This window comes from Hetaerina americana, unplaced genomic scaffold (genome assembly GCF_022747635.1).
Source record: "Hetaerina americana unplaced genomic scaffold, ioHetAmer1.1.p SCAF_3, whole genome shotgun sequence".
Lineage (NCBI taxonomy): Eukaryota > Metazoa > Arthropoda > Insecta > Odonata > Calopterygidae > Hetaerina > Hetaerina americana.
Window position 1 is genome coordinate 25,169,352 of NW_027286874.1, and position 17,354 is coordinate 25,186,705.

Consider the following 17,354-nt stretch of genomic DNA (forward strand, 5'->3'; position numbering starts at 1 on the left):
TTATTTTTAGGAAATTATGGTGTTTAGAAACCCGAATGTTGATATTAATATACTCAAAACTATCCTGGAAAAATAATTTAACTGATAGTGGGTAGCTACGCTCCGTTTTCTTGGGGTGCATTCCCATTTTCTAATACTCGACGTTTCATTTTTTTCACAGCGTTCTTCTAGAGTATGAGAAATAAAAGAAGCATCGACCGCTATAAGCACTAACGAAATTCCCAAAAAGTTTGAATCTAACTTAAAACAATATCTGAAATCATTCAATCAGTTAATACTACAGGCTCTCGGTAGATACTTAAATATTTCCGTGCGATTTTAGCCCCTATCTCAGGTTTTTCATCGAGTGTTTCCTAAAATGTCCATATCTTCACCAAAGAATTGATCGCGGATGTAACTCCCTAGCTTAATCTCGTAATTAAAAAAGAAATAGATTTTAGGCCATAGCCCTGAGATAGAACATCCAGCGATAGCCAAAAACATTATGCGTTTCATTGCCCTCTTACGTATTTCTAATCTTCAGGAAGTGAATCTTTTATTTTCCGCAAACTAACTTGCTACAGAATTATAATGAGTCTCACTCTGACTACATTCCATTGAGTAGAACTGGTTTTGGTCCAGGATCGTTTCACTGTTCAGAATTCAATTAACAAATTACATGCGTGTTTTTAAACATGTATATTTGCCTAAAAGTAAGGCCTAGGAAACTTACAGTTAGGTACAGGAGGGACGCTGGTTGTCGATTCTCATCGTCCAGAATCTAGTTCTATTAAAAGGAGTGAATGTTTACACTTATATCAATTACAAACGAAGTACGAAATCAATAACGAACAGTATTAAACGAAAACAACAGATTTAATAGAAACCGCGGAAGATGCCAATTTCAGAGTGTTTTGTTATCCTGAATAGTTTTCACCTTTATTAACCAAAATTAAAATGTATCATTCTGAAGAAATAACATTGACAGAATCAGGTGTCACCTTAGTGGAAATATTATACACACCCATAGTTAAAACAAAATCATTTACACTAATTTATTAGAATTTGATTTGACACGGGACACTACAATAACATATTCATGCATAACATTATATGTGTGTGCACAGGTATATTCATAGTCATGGGGATGAAAACGCTTCCCTGAAATTATGGTAAAAGAGAAAACCAGGTTTTCCACGAAATTACCCTTATGGTTCCTAATAGAGCCTTATTTGTAATAGTTTCATCTCAAAGCAAGCCTGTATGTTTAAAGCAAAAATCATTTACTTTGTATATCAAAAACGAATGTTACAATTGATACAATAAATATAATTCTGCAATTATCAGATTCAAGAACGGCGACTTCATTAAAAGCTTCTTCCTGAATACAAAATCTAGACGTTTTTGGAGCATTACGTTGTACAAAATTTAGCTCACCATTGGAATGAACTTTTAAAGCCAACGCTTCAAGTAACAATACCGAAACTTTGAACTTGAAAAGTTCATAGAAAATATTCATAATGAAATCATTTTGCCACAAATTCGTATGAATTCATGCCGAAACAAAATAAATATGCACGTAAAATTTCCGGATTATTATCTTCAAGTTCTAATTACCATTGCCTGTTTCCAGTATGAAATGACAGAATGTAATTAACAAGCGTAGATTTAATTGATATCTGTAATTATCATAGGCATGATAATGAATCAATAATTCCGATTTGCTTACGGCAGAAAATTATCCAAGATGACGGAACTTCTCACTCCTTTATAATTAAAATTATACGTTTTATATCGCAAATGGATTCCTTGGTTTACAGTTATTTTTACTCAACATCAATGTAAATAATGAACCATTTTTAATGGCAGGGGAGCTGGAAGGAACATTATTCCTTTGGAAAATATATATTACAAATTATCTTCCGTTCCTCCAAGTCTTTCATGTTCGAATTGTCCAATTCTAATGGTGCGATATTTCTCGTAAGATGAAACAGGTCGAATAAAAGTGGAGACTTGTTACAACAGCTGAAATTGGAAGTACACTAGCATAAACAGTGGAGGTAGGAAGGACAAAAAGCTCGCCGAAGGTGATCGAAATTCGATCCAGGAAAACGGCCGCGCTGTTCCGAAGATGCCGGGACCGGAAGATAGGAGTACGTGAGGAGGCTAATAGGACATGGGCAAGATAGAGCAAGGGCGCATTTTACGACTCCCATATCAGAAGCCAGGGAAGGGATCACGGGCAAGTAACCGCCTTCCAAAAAAAGGACGGAAGGAAGCAGGCGAGGACAAGTGGCTCCTCCTCTGGTCGAGTGGGCGAATTTCAGTGGTCCGAGTAGGGGGAAGTGGCGACATGAGGGTTAAAGGGGCGGAGGCTCCACGAAAGAAAGAACCCTATTTTCCCTTGGAAGTCTCCATCCAGAAACCAAATCGCTAGAAGTCTTTCGGTAATCTCTCTCCTAGTACCTACTTTTCTGCTTCCATTCACATTTATGAAAGGTATTCGATTTCCTTTACCTATGTTCTCCCGGACATTATCCATCAATATTTATAAATAACTGGGAATCGAATCGATGTAAATCAGAGTGACTACCGCTATAATTAACTTAAGGTAAAATAATTAACTTAATTGCATTAAATAATTAACTTAAGGTAAAATAATTCAATATCCATCCTCATTGGAGTAATACGAAACGTAAAATTACATTAACAAGCAGTTCATAAATCAGTTTACATTTTTCTTTTCCAACATTTCAATTTCAGGAGGCTTTATTAATTCGAATTTACGAAAGAGTAAATGGTAGATTGAATATCTGATCCACTGTAAAAGGGACTTAAAAACAAAAATGTCAGAATTCGTGTTCTTCTGGGGGTACACCATTATCAACAAATACTATCAACCAGGCTAATCACGGAGAAAAAATATACTAACTCCACAAAGCTATGTGACCTGAGGTATAGCCGCACTCAATCAGAAACTCGAGGCTATTACCTCTACTGCCAGCACGAATGTCTCCATAAATGAAACAAACGCAAACAAACGACAAATTCAAACTTCCCTGGTTCTGATGTGCTCAATACATTGCCCATTCTGTCACAAGGGAGGCGGTGCTCTCCCCCTGAACTTGATCCAAAAAAAGGTCAGCTTTTATTCCTCTGTTATAACTCTTCTTAAGTAAGTTATTCGCCGGATAGGGAAGCAAATTTTGAAAATGTGGTTACACGCAACCTACCGCTCACTCGTTTTAGTTATCTCTTTTGCTATTAAAATGGTATCATGCGCTTTTCTTAATATTTTTAGTCATATACAGTGCATCATAAACGGGTATGCCAATTAAAGGAATAATGCAACAAGAAAACATGATAAAATCAAATAATAATCAATTACTTATCATTTCAATATAGCGAAGACTCATTTTTTCCTAATCATGCATGCAAAATATAACATCCTAAATTAAACATTCTTCGAGATCATTTATGTTCAAAAATAACACCTGAACGTAAAATTTATACTTCAAGAATATATCAGAACTTGCTCCATTAAAAAAGAAATTCTTACAGATTTCAGAAAAGATCAGTGGGAATTATATAATTATATAGACATTTTTGGAATTTGTTCATGACAGATAGCGAGGCTATCCCAAAATCTCAGCAATTTTATTAGGAGCAAGGGAACGCATTATGGCCATTGAATGAGCTGAACATGAAATACTTTTCAACGATAAATATGACGTTTTAAGAGTACCGCCATGTAATCCAACAGCAGGAAAGGAAGAAAAAAAATGAACTTGTAAGTCGCATTTTATGCATTCTAAATCTAAATTCTCTAAACAAATACAATTTTTCTTATCCCCAAAACAACGAATAACCACAGAACGCAACAATAATGTGAGGTGTACCCAAGAGTATTAATAAAATTTATAAGGCGAAAAGTACTTCTTTTAAAAGGATATTTAGTTGAACGCAGGTAGTTTTAAACTCAAAACAGCCTAGAAGCCAAGCGAAGATCGCATTAACTTATAACAAACACGTAACTCAGTTATTAAAAATTACAGGTTAGTTTTTATTTTTTACGATCTCAATATACGTTGTTTTTTATCAATTAAAAATTGTATTTAAAATATTACATTAGTCCCTTAGATAAAATTTTTAGCGGATGCCTCCAATCCCGAAGTGTCAATTTTTCATTTAAAATTTTGCCTATGGTCTGAAACTAAAAGGAACGTAGCAAATACAAACATAAAAAAAGAGCTTCTCTTTTAAGTTTCAACCTCTTTTTTCACCCAGTCGAAGCATGGTTGGTACAATTTTGACCCATTCGCATCGAGCGCGTTAGCTACTAATATCTCTCTCTCTCGATCCCATTTCAAAACTTTGAATTAAAATCACAATACAGCTGCTGCAACACATTCTTTATAAGGTTTGCCTGAAATAACAAGCTTGGCGTCAATTCCAGGGCAAGGACGGTTATTTCAAGACACCGCGAAAGAGTATCATAATTTTGCTCAGCACAAAACGCTGTGTTTGCAGGGAATAAAGTTCATTTCATTGAAGTAACTTCATTCGCAAAAATTAAATTCTCAGACCTTTTGTTAAACCTCACGAATTAAAGTATATAATTTAGAGAATACACGAAAATACTTTTTAATAAAATCTCTCTCGAGAAGCAAAAAATAAAAAAATGTGTTTAGAAAATTCAGGATCGACTCCAAAATGCCCGTTTCTCAAACAGGACATTTAAAGGTTGTTTCGAAGTATCTGATTAAGACATTGCGTTAATATTAAATCATCAAACAAATTTCAAAAAAAAATTATTTCCATGCGATTGTACTTTTAACTTAATAAATTTCAATGCAATAAAGGGGATTTTGAGAGTAATTTCGGGCAGAATAATGCTTTCATTAAATAGACAATCGCGTTCATGAGTTAGACTAGTTAACTCGAAAGGAAATATTACATTAATTGTTTGACGGTTTTTCTTTTACTATAGTAAATGTTTTCCACGTCTGAAATTATCCCTAATATACTTAATGTTATTTATTCCTGCACATGCAATAACTGTATAATCATCTGGATTCACGTAAACAACATCTACAGAATTTTGAAAGATGATTTATTTCATTACTTATATATTAATAGCTGAGCATGTTAATAAAGAGAATCGCATTGGAATAAAGAGGTTCGATAAATCCAGCCGTCTTTAATTTAGCAGCGCGATCGCAAAAGATTGGATCATTTTCATCAGGGTGATTCAACAGGAAAATATTTCAATATTCATATCATTATTTTGAAAGCGCAAGTTCCATAAGGGGCTCTTTAAAGAAAACAAAAATAACTAACTACCGTTGAAGCAGATTTTTTTCAAAATATATACTCCTCTTACGCTTGACAGTACAGGGTAAATTACGATACATAATTAAATGCCACTTTATCTTCGAGCACATTCCGACGCGGTGAACTTACTTGGACCTTTTTCAGATCAATTTAATTATTCCGCTTGGCATCTGACATGTTTATCAAAGCATTAAAATATAAAAATGTATGCTCCCCTTCTCCAACTTGCACGATATTTTCCGGATGAAAAATATTGACTCTTGACTTAACGGCCACCTTTGCTTTCCGACATATATTTTGCGTATCTTTCGTCCTCGACTTATGGTTCTCCTATTCCCCTTTTTTCTCTTTACCCTCACATTCGATGTTTCCGTCTTTCTGCTTCAAGGAACTTTCTCCCCAAAATGCCTCCATTTCCCTTTCTATTGGAAAAAAACACGAAGGTTTTTAAGGTCGTGGCATTTGTGACGTAACTCTGGCCGTCGCGGCAGAAGGGGCTTGGGAGAAAATAAAATGTCAAATGACCGAGGATTGCAACAAAGGAAACCCCACTCAATCTGAGACAGGAAACGCAGCCACACCAACACGAACCCGATAACTGAATAGCCGAGTCCCAAAAATAAGGCGCGATTAAATGGTTAAAAAAACTCCAATCCCTAATTGCAAGATTTAATTGTGAGGAATTCCTTTTCCCGTCAGACCCAAGTTGTTTTAGAAATGACGCTTTTGAGCTGTATTGACCCATTTACTCCAGGTTTATTTTCCATTTGAAATTTTTCTTTCACTCAAGGGCGTAATTTATTCATGGCATCTACCTATTTAAAGTTAGGTTTTGGAATGCCGCGACTATTTAAAACAACCATTGACTGCTAATTTTTTTGAGACAAAGCCTATTTATCTGCTCAACATCTGTTCATTATTCGTTTCTTCATTTATTGATAACTTCCGCCTCCCTTCATGGCGTCTAAATAGACAACTCTTTTACTCTTCCCCTTTTAGACCCTTTTATCATGGTCTTCAACTTGCCATTACCTTTGAATATTTCATTTATTTACTTTCTCTGCCTTCCTCGGATTTCACCCGTCCTCGTCCTCTCTTCGCTCACTTTATTTAAAACCTCAGAATTTGCTTTCCTCTCTGTTGAACTTTTTTCCTCTATTCTCCGCTACACCCACATCTCAAAAGCCTACAATTTATGCTGATCCTTTTGCCTCAAAGGCCTTGTCTCAAATCCAAAGAACACCACGCTCCATATTAAAGTCAAAGTTTTGAATCCCCTTTATCATTCTGACAAATAACTTGACGTTATTATTTAATTCATTATATTACTGCAAAATAATGTGAAAAATACTCGTGAGATGAATGCCGACAATATCTGTTTACTAAAATACCATCAATCTTTCAAAACTCGAATTATAAACCTTAGTATCAACTGTGAGCGATATATTCATAGTTAAAATAATACTGCGTATGGTATCAATTAAGATGCATTTTTTTATAGAACATGCACTTCATTCGCCTTACGTTTTAAAACCGTTATTACAATTGGAAATGTAAAAAGACTACATCCGGTACAATAAACTTTATAGAAATCAAAAAGTAAAAAATCAAAAACTATTAAAAATAAACAGCCAAAAGAATGAAAAATCCTAAACAACTGCAATACTGAGTCGCATTTATAGCAACTGTGACGCTTCTACAGCAATTTTTATATAGGTGTCAAAGGAAATATATATAGTATAGCATTTAAAATGGTAGTTTATTAGTCGGTACCACTGAAGTGATCTGGCAAGGTTTTAAATTTCATGAGCAATTTTCTGAATTGTATTAATTTTAGTACTCTAGGCAGTAAACTCTCGCTTGAGTTATACGCGGAAAGTCGTCTGGATTGGTGAGGAAAATTCACGCGCTGATTTCTCATTGCAGGAAATGGATGGGTTGCCTGGAAAAATGATTCGACGGGACCGGACCGCCATGTCGAAATGATATTTGAATTCGACCAAGTACGAAATTTTTCAGCTGTGCATCTATATACTAACAACTACTTCAGCCGGGACGTGCAGGTGAGTGTGTTGTTAAATTATTTCTTTCGAGCGGTATTCATATTTCTTATATTACAAGGGTTTGAAACAAATCTATAATTAGTACATACATTTTCAATCGAATGATTTTCGCAAATAATACCCGACTAAGCTCATTGCTGGTCAAATAATGTTAGAAAAAAACGACCATCACATTCTTCCTCCTCCCACTTTCACATTTGGCCCGCATACCTGCCTTATCCCCAATCTTGGCATGCATACCCGTGTAAGAAAGTATTCATCGTTAATTATAGTTACAGTAAATAATAATTCTACACCACGTCGTGGAATAAAATATAAGTAAATTTAGTACAAAAATGCTGATTCCAAAAAACAAATTGTGGCCAGAAAAAGGGACTGTTAATGGAAACAAATTTTAGCATTGTATTCTGAATGACATAAATATTCACCAAGATATATTTGATCAACACAATTTTAACAATATCGATGGGAAAGATGCTTATTTTTTAAATTAACACTGAAATGAAAAAAGCCAAACACTTCATATGGTAGGATTTTATCCACCAGAAAACTTTCATACGATTGGGGTTTTAAAATATCTATCTACACCATAGGTTTATTAGTATACTCACCAATGGTATCACTATCTTTCAATACAATTCCCGTCTGTAAAACTTTCCAAATAACTACACCAACGACAAAATAGTGAATTTTTAATTATAAAAAGCAAAACTAAAGTTTGGGACGTCTCTCACATAATTAGAGGCAGATAATTTTATTTTAATGGAGAAACAATTTTTCAAGCAACAAAACGATTTAGGCCATTATTTGATGCACTTAGGGATGTATGAAAATTTTTAATTCATTCACACACTACGGATACTACAAAATATAGTCGTGATTTCAATGATATCTTTGGGTCTTGGTAAACTAGAGTGTCAAAACAAATAAAGAAAAAAACATATGAAAACCTCCACTTTGCCTAGCAAATTTGTTTGCATGGGTGCTCTCTTTTTCCAAGTATTGATGTAAATTTAATTTTCCATCGGCGGAACATGATACTGTGCTCTCACATTATAAGAGCAAACATTGAATCCACTCACAGTAGGCCATGAACCGAAACCATAGGTGGTCAATAAATGGTGCGTAGCATGTTTACGTGTTAGATCTAATGTGGCCCGAAGATCTGACCGTCATGCATATATAAACGGGATGGACGCTTGGTCAAAGGCATCAAATCACGAGTTCAAATCACATGCCGTGCATTCAATGCCAGCGACGAGCGTTGAGGTCTCGTTAGCCCTATTATAGCATTCGGAGCGTTATAATGACATGCTTGATTAAGAGAAATAGGTTTCGGTCGCTTGCTCCAGGGGAATAGTGGATATCATTTATGTTCATCGCCCTAGAGAAAAGGCATCCCGAAAAAATGAGGAAAATATAATCTCGTTTGCGTTAATTTTTCACGAGAACGAACAACGTTCGTTTAGAGCCAGTACTTGAAGATACGATAACAGAGGAATGGACGCAGCCATAAAAATAGGCTTTATAAATGTGGACATTATTTTTCTAGCCAACAAGTTCATTTTGGCATGCCAATTAGACTCCTCTTAAAGAGATTCACCATCAAAAGTTCAGATATTTTTGCTGAAAGCTTTTGAAGCCTTGAAGCTTTGAAAAGCCCGGCTTGGATAATGGCATGCTTGCCGGTCTGACCAATCTGCCGATCGCTTCTTCAATTTCCGTTTATGGCTTATGGTGTAATGATAACAAATTATTTTATTATTTAATTGGTAAATATTAAATATATATATCATTGCATTTACTTTTAATGAGGAATTATTTCGCCGATCCAGTTCAATAACAACTTGGTAATCCGTAGGATATGAGGTTATAGGAAACAGTAGGATAAATTCAGAATAATAATTAAAGGCCAAATCCCCAGTATACATATGACTTAGCATCAATCTTCAGCTACCTCATTAAAAACAACGAATGACTATACCTTTTATCACAATAGCTACGACAAAATATTTGAGTTTTCGCAGTTCCCTCAATCTTCCACATGAACCTGCAAAAAGATGCCTGAAGGGAACGTAAAAGTGTAAAATTATGAAATTATATCAAATGACATGAGAGGGATCTCAAAGTAACTACCAGAAAACATGTACTCCTTAGATCAAGTGACCCGTAAATAGCATGTTGTGATAGATAAAATACGTAGGCATTCCTTACCAGCTGCAGTCATTTACATCGCTTAGGAACATGAGAGTCCTGTAAGAGTTCGGAAAATGAAGTTGATCAAATAGACACTTCAACTATATGAGCTATCAGTGGAAATCTCCCTAGTGTTTACGTCCCGTTTCATCAACCCTTAAACTAATCCAGAAGTGACATGCAAGCAGAACACAATAGGTGCCGTACAACATTAACATATTGGCAAAACCAGGAATGAAAGTACTACCACGACCTCAGGGCACCATAGCACCAACCAATGCAGTAGCTTGATCAACAGAGATAAACATGCATGGAAAACTTTTTCCATTCAATCACAGTACTTTTAATTCAACCAGGAAATGAGAAACATATTAAGTAGCTAGTGACATAGAGGATATAATTATCTTCGTTTGTACATTTTATTTAGGCATATATTAAACATTATCTTTAAAGAATACTAAATTCGACTGAAAGAAACTGAAACGCAAGGATACTTTTTAGGCACGTTTTTTTTCTATTTATAAGAGCTTTACTATAATGTCATGAATAAAAAAGCATTCCGAAAATTCCATTCCATCTTCCAATTTAACGGTTTCCATTGTTTCACATGATACCTTTTTTATTCCTTCTACACTTCCCCGTTGTCTTCACATCCTCCCAACTGCCCTGCTGGGTTTATTTCTGCTCTCTCCTCTCTTTCTATACTTCCCCATTCGCTCCTCTAAATGCCCGCTCACATTTCTCCCCGACCTCATTCTCTGCTTTCCATTCTCTTCCCCACCAACCGCGCACCCCTACTCTCTTGTCAAACGGCTCCAAATATCGCCCCTTCCCAAATCCAACCCTCTCTTTCGCACTGCCTCCCTTCCCAATTCCTCCTCACGTCCCTGGCTCCGGCTTTTTCATCCTCACTTTCATCGTTAGGGATTAACTCTCCGGGGTAAAGCCATTCCAGGTGACTCCCCAGGACGCGTTGACATTTGACGGGCAGATGAAATTATATTTTCTTTTCATTGTTTTTCACTTTAGGAAACTGTTCTTTGAAGCAGGTCGGACGTTTTTGTATGCTAATACATTTTCGTGAGGTCCTAATGAAAGAGGGAATTGCTAACTACGGGAAAGCAATTTTTTGTCTATCAACACTACTTTTAACTATTCCCATGTTTTAAGACCTCACAACCTCCATGGTTGAAGGAAAGGGTTTTTCATAAGCGTTTGATGTAGGGGGGAGAGGTTGATTTATCGGACGCGAGATGTTTAAACAGGAATGTTTACTGAATAAAAAGTCAACCGTTACGTGGATATCGAAGATGCGGAATGTGTGTATTAAATACTGATGACTCTTTTATTAAATGAACGCCAAGAAGTACTTCTGACAAATTTCCAACCATAGCTTTTTGAATTTGAGGAGCGATAGGTATTAGTCATGGAATTAGGTGTACGCGAATATAAGATTGCATAATAATTTTAAGCGTTAAATCGAAATATTGCTTAAATTCTGGTAGGTTGATATATTGCAGCAATAACGTGCAAAATGCCTACAACGCACATTTACAAAGATAAAGTAATGATTTGAAATTGTAACTTATTGCAGAGGGCTCATTACAAAAACGTATGGAGGTAAAATAATAATCAATTCTCAACGGCATAATCGAGTGTTTTTTTCAAGTTTGGCTTCACAAACTTAATGTAGGGTAAGAAAGGAGAGAATTCAAACATTTATTCGCTTGGAGGAAAGAAGATAATAACAACCCATGGCCCAATATTTCAACATCCTCGGTGAAATGGGGAATCTGAGAAGTGATGTTTTTTTAAATAATGTTGATCATATTAATGAAATTACTTAAAAACTAAAACGAAAAATGTGTGAGCTTAATTGATATGCGCAGGGTTTACATCCCAAGGTCCCTCATACCATTTAGCAGCGACACAGCCCGTGTGCCTCACGGTGTAGAAAATAATTCGATCATACCGCACTAATGAAATAAAAGGACATCCACTACATATACCCAGGGGAGTTCTCAGACATCATTTAATCAGAGAACGAAAAAAGGAATTCCACAATTTATCGTGTGATAATTTAGAAAACTAGTACTATCAAAATCAATGGCTCAGAAGTCTAGATTACGCTAGGTACGGATTTTCACGTGTCCTACCGTAACTGAAAGTTACACCTGGTCACCTGAGAAATCAACCATGTTACTTTTTCACAAACTCTCCCGGCAATCCAAATTTTTATCAACAAGGGACACATATTCTTAAAATACCATCCGTTTACAAACTAACCATTGGAATGACTCGTCCAAAAAACTTTATCATCGGTCAGCTTATTTTTAACCCATGTATCACCCAGTCACAAGTTTCTTTTTAACGAGCTAAAGTAGCTGTTAACTATCATTTACTCATTTATTTCACAATATGAAATAAAGAATACATTGTTTTCGATCGGTTTAGCTATATTTTAATACATTTAATTTACCTCAGATAACGTCCGTGTGACTTCTGATTTGATGCATCTTCGTATTGCTTTTCCGTTATCTGTGAACGGAATCGTCAGTTTCGATAAATCATTAGAATGACGAAACCGAAAGTGTCGTTTTCTCTTTCAGAAAGGCGCATTTTCTTTGAATGATGAACTATATTCATATTCATTGAACAATAATAATACAAGTACAATTAAATAACCTGCTAACTTTTATCCAATCAACGGGTAGACTTCTCATTGAACTACTTAATTATGTCAAATCAAACAATAAAAAATTAAAACTAGGTTTGGGAAAATTCTACTGCAAAATAAATCGCGTTTAATAGACATAAGTAGTCATTTTGACAGAAATGTTGGCAGTAGTACTACATAGTATCATGGTGCTTCTATTAGGAAACCTCACAAGGTTAAATGCATCATGGACACTAAACATACGGGTAAGTAACAAAGATTTAACCATGATCCCAGGCTCTAGCTTTCTCCTTGCTTTTCCAAGAATCTCCACAGGAAAGTACAAGTCCACTTTTTGCCTTACGCTGATGTTTACTAAGTCCATGAGGATTGATATAGACCTAAGAATATATTTCTAATTGCTGAAGAATGCATTTTAAAACCATCATTTTCTCTAAAATGCCACGTTATTTCGTCAGAGAACACTAGATTAATGAATAATGTTATTGAGGGAGCTGAAGAGAGAGTAACATTTTCAACGAATAAACCACTTTGTTTGAACATGGTATGAGGCAAATTGGCGGAAATATTGAACAAGAGAAATAAATGCAGTAACTTACATAAGAATAGAGCGAAAGAATATACCTGTCTGTGCCTGTAAGAATGGAGCGAAAGGAATGATTGGAAAGATATTTCAGATAGAAAGAAAAAATCGAATAGTTAATTTACAATAGACCTCGAGGAAATTTCATTAATTATCCAATTTACAACCTTTCAATCTCATTACCAAAAATTAACTCAGACACCCTATATAATCATTCTTTACCTTTTCTGTTTAAAGCACGAGTCTCCAATATTATAATAAGACATTCTCAAACTATTCCATTTTCTAATACTGCTTCAACAGAGTAGTGCTTAGAGATCTTGAAATAAGTATTTTTATTTCATCACCAGATAAAACTGGGCATCAAGTAGTATCTAGGTTGATCTTATATTAAGGGAAATGGGATATAAACCAATTAAATACAGGTATGCACCTGTATGTAGTCATCACCTATGTGAGTTCAATTGAATTTCTTATACGAGGCTATAATATATAATATACGAGGCTCGTAGTAATTGGTCACGTAGAGGAATCTTTAATTAGGAAAAGAGAGCTTTGATTCCTTGCTCATTTCCTACCGCGAGAATAGCTTGATTCATATCTGTCCCTCTCCATAACCAAACTAAATGTTGATGCCCTTATCACATAACGATGTTGGCACAAAAAGCGTTCAAGAGGGTTTGATTTGGAAATGACAAATCGCGAGCGGTAAATATAATTTTACCATCCCCACATGGCCATCCATGATCACTTATCTCTACTCAAAAACCACATTCATCGAAATGGGCGGACGAAATCGCGTCTCTTTTTAGAATGATAGCTCATTACTCCCTGCTCAAGATTACCAACGTTATCGATTTTACCGATCAAGGCCAATAGGTTTACGGTTCTGCAGAACAAGATTATGTCATATTGAAAAGTTATGTTTGAAATGATATCTTGAAATATTGTAACAATAATTAATCAACAATCCTGGGGTTGACAATTACCGATGTCACAGTTTAATCACAGGGGCACATTTTAAATTAGCAAAATCATACTATTAAATAAAAACCGTAAGAGGCTGCCGTTTTCCAGGAACTACACAATTACCTATGGATTTACCTATTTCAAGTTTTCCACCTAAAAAAAAATATTCATTATTTAATGGCTATCAAATGTTCTCAAGTTAAATACGAGAGTGGTAATAACATGAATTAAGAATACACTCGTTCATTTGCCCAGCGAAATCAGTAAAAAAATCGTGAAAACCTTTCATAAGACTTAACTTTAGTGTGAGGCATGGGCATAATGTAATAAATCTTCAAATTTCAGTCATTCAATCCTCATGGTCTTTGCACACGCTAATCGTGTTCATCTCAACCACTCCCAAAATATTTCGATAGTCCTTTGATGGCGCCATCTTGGTATCTTCATATTTCATACAATTGAGTCCCGACCACTAAAATTCTCTAGATCTCTGCAGAAAGAATTTATAACTGCACCCTCCATCGTTCTCACCCAAGCACTATGCCTACCTCTTCTCCTCCTCACTGCCATGACACCCCCTCTCAATTACAATCTCTTCCCCCTCTCGCCCTTGCCTCACCCTACGCTCCCCGCCGTCTCCCTCTCCCCTTGCTTGGAAAATTATGAGTAGACGTACGATAAATCACCATTCTTTTTAATCCCCTAAAAGAATCCCTTAAAAAGGGCCACCTCTTCCCGTCCCTACCCACGCATATTCGGGACACGGAGTAGAATCTCGATCGCCGCTGGCTCACGTCTACCTGTCCCTCCCACCCACTCTTCATCCCCTCCCTACCTATCCCTCCACCCACTCCCCACAGTATTCTTCTCGCCCTCTCATTCCCTCCCACTCCCCGCCCAGTTTCCTTCTCACTCCCAAGTCCTCCAAGAACGCTCCATTCCCCTTCCCAGGGCAGATAGAGAGGGAGAGACATGGAAATTTAACGCTCTTGTCGACATGCCTTCATAGGTTTCGCGCTGATGAATGCGTGTTCAATTCCCTCGCATGGAAATGAGAGAAGTCATAACTCAACGGTCCGAGTAAATGAAGCATGAAATTGGAAGGCATGATATTTTCATTCCGCCAGCCTAATTCAATTGGGGTATGCGAGGGAGAAGGGTGGGGGCAGAGTGAAGCGTCATCTCCCTCCCTCCCCGCCACTCGTCCGTCAGGTGTCATTCTCTCCCTCTCTTTTGCGCCGATCGTTAAATGTTTGTCTCTCACCCGGCATTAGGTGACTTTCGCCCCCATGGCATACGTTAGTGTAACTTTTCCTACTTAGAATTCGAGTCATGAATGCATCGTCCATTGGCGATGCTTTCAAGGAATCGAATTGTTAAAAAGAAAAACTAGAATTAATATGTGCACGATATATGGTTTCCCTTCTTTTACTGCGAAAACTTTGTTTACATTCACCTAGGAATCATACAATTCCGCAAGATATGTACTGTCCTTCATTTCACGTAAAATACTTAAGGCACAGATCAACCGAATCTTACCTTTGATAGCTTATCAAATAAATGATGCAGTGGATTAGGCTAAATGTTTACAGGTTAGCAAAATATTCACTTTAAGCTATGCACTATGCACAGCCAATGAGGACACTATTCCAACAACGACTGAAGTCAACAAGTCTACTTCATATGGATTACTCAAGGCTGGTCCTCATCAAGTTGCCAAAGGCTTTTATCCTTACAAGGGCGAGAGAGAGAGAGAGGACGAGAGAGAAAGGGAGTGGGTACCTGATACCAGGTTCTGGTTTATTTAGCTTGTGCTGAGCACCGTTTAATCTCGTCCACCGCCCGTCCGGAAATGAAAATAGTTATTTACTCCGTTCTGCGCTGTATACACGTTCCGCTCCCGATTTCCACTCGCGTTGCCTCCGCAGCACTGTCCCTCAATCCACCAATCCCCGCTCTCCTTCTTTGCCCCCTCTGTACACGAAGGTTACATATCATCCCCGCGCCATCTTGTGGCTGAGATGCATTAGAGCAGAATCCAGCCACGAATATTCACGGTGTCACCTACCCGCTCATAGATTCACATGAATTATCTACACACTATTCTATTTTTTTTAAATGTCAGTATTCTTGCATTCGTTTCAACATTTTAGAATTGAAAAATTACAACATGAGTTTTCAAATAGCTTCCAATCATTTACGTCATTTATTAATATTATGGCACAAAAGAGTACACTGGTAGATATTCCATTTATTTTGCAAAAAAACAGTATCTTTGGTATCTTAATTTTTCAATTTCGAAAAAAAACGAGAGGGATAAAAGAGCTGACTCGTACGGCCACTATTTGGTTTTACAATTAGCGGCTGTATTAGTCACACATTTAGTGAAGTTCTTTTTAAATTCACATGGCTCGTTTCGTCAATCATCATTCGTCAACGAGGGACTTTCTTTCCTCCTTCACTTCGCAGAATGATCAAAAATAGGGGAGGGGAAATTCGCTTCGGATCAACGGGTCGGATGATCCTTGGCTTAACGGAAATCGCATCAGACAGCACGGACACTGAGCCGACGACCAAAATAGCATTTAGTCTCTCAATTCGCTGTCATCGTGCATGCATGATAATAACTAAGCATATTGAACATTACACACTACCATTCGAAAAATCACAGCAAAATACCAAGTGATGTAGAAACTGCAAATAATTGGTCATTAATATTTTTCAAAATCAGAAGAAGTACGCTCGAAGTTATTTTTCTTTATTTCCGGAAGCATTCAAAATATTTTTTTAATAATTATATGTTTCAGCAGTCACTCCTTTCTAGTAAATCCCTCGCTTAGATCCATTTCTCCCGATCAATATGCTGATATCATTCTTAATCCTTGCACCCTCATCTAGACGGGGTTCAGCCAATTGCCAATCGCCTACACATCATGTGGACATGTTTAGTATTCTTTATTTTTTGGAGTTAATCTAAAACCGCATTTCCAAATTCTTTCAACACAACGAGTGTCAGTATCGGAAGACGCGTCGTGACAACTTTTACGGGATAAAACATGCAGCAGGTCGTCAGCATTGATTTCGATAGGCATGCAAACACAAAGAAATTTTTCGAGCATATCGTTTTTTTCTTCTATTTAGTTTCAAATGCATCATTATATTATGAATCTATTAAAACCTCCAGATCGCACGACTTGATTCTTACCACAATGAAGAAGATATTTCAATCCTTTTGTAGGCTGGGAAAAGATGTATTTATACATTTATTTTAAAATATTATTCACATACAGCAGTAGCGTCAATTTACAGTGAAAAATATAACAAACAAGGTATCAATCGATTCGTCCCAATTCACGGCATTTTAATCCTTATTCGTTAATCCGTTTACCCTCTACCTCGGGAATTATAGTTTTTTCCGATTGGCCTCCGTTGGTAGGTGTCAGACGCCTTCCCATACACATAAATTAAATATCTAGTGAAACGGTTAGTTTCAGTGAACTGCTATTGAACAAAATTAATTGGTGCCCCCAAACTACCCACGAACATAGGTTCA

At 36.5% G+C, this 17,354-nt stretch overlaps 1 protein-coding gene across 1 annotated transcript in view; it reads left to right on the plus strand.

Annotated features, from left to right (window-relative positions):
- The window catches only part of LOC139689965 (discoidin domain-containing receptor 2-like), a 654,793-nt gene that overhangs the window by 591,524 nt on the left and 45,915 nt on the right, over positions 1-17,354 (plus strand). The window contains exon 8 of the mRNA XM_071587123.1: positions 7,240-7,376. Coding sequence (XP_071443224.1) covers positions 7,240-7,376 — 137 coding nt within the window. The remainder of the gene's footprint in view (positions 1-7,239; positions 7,377-17,354) is intronic.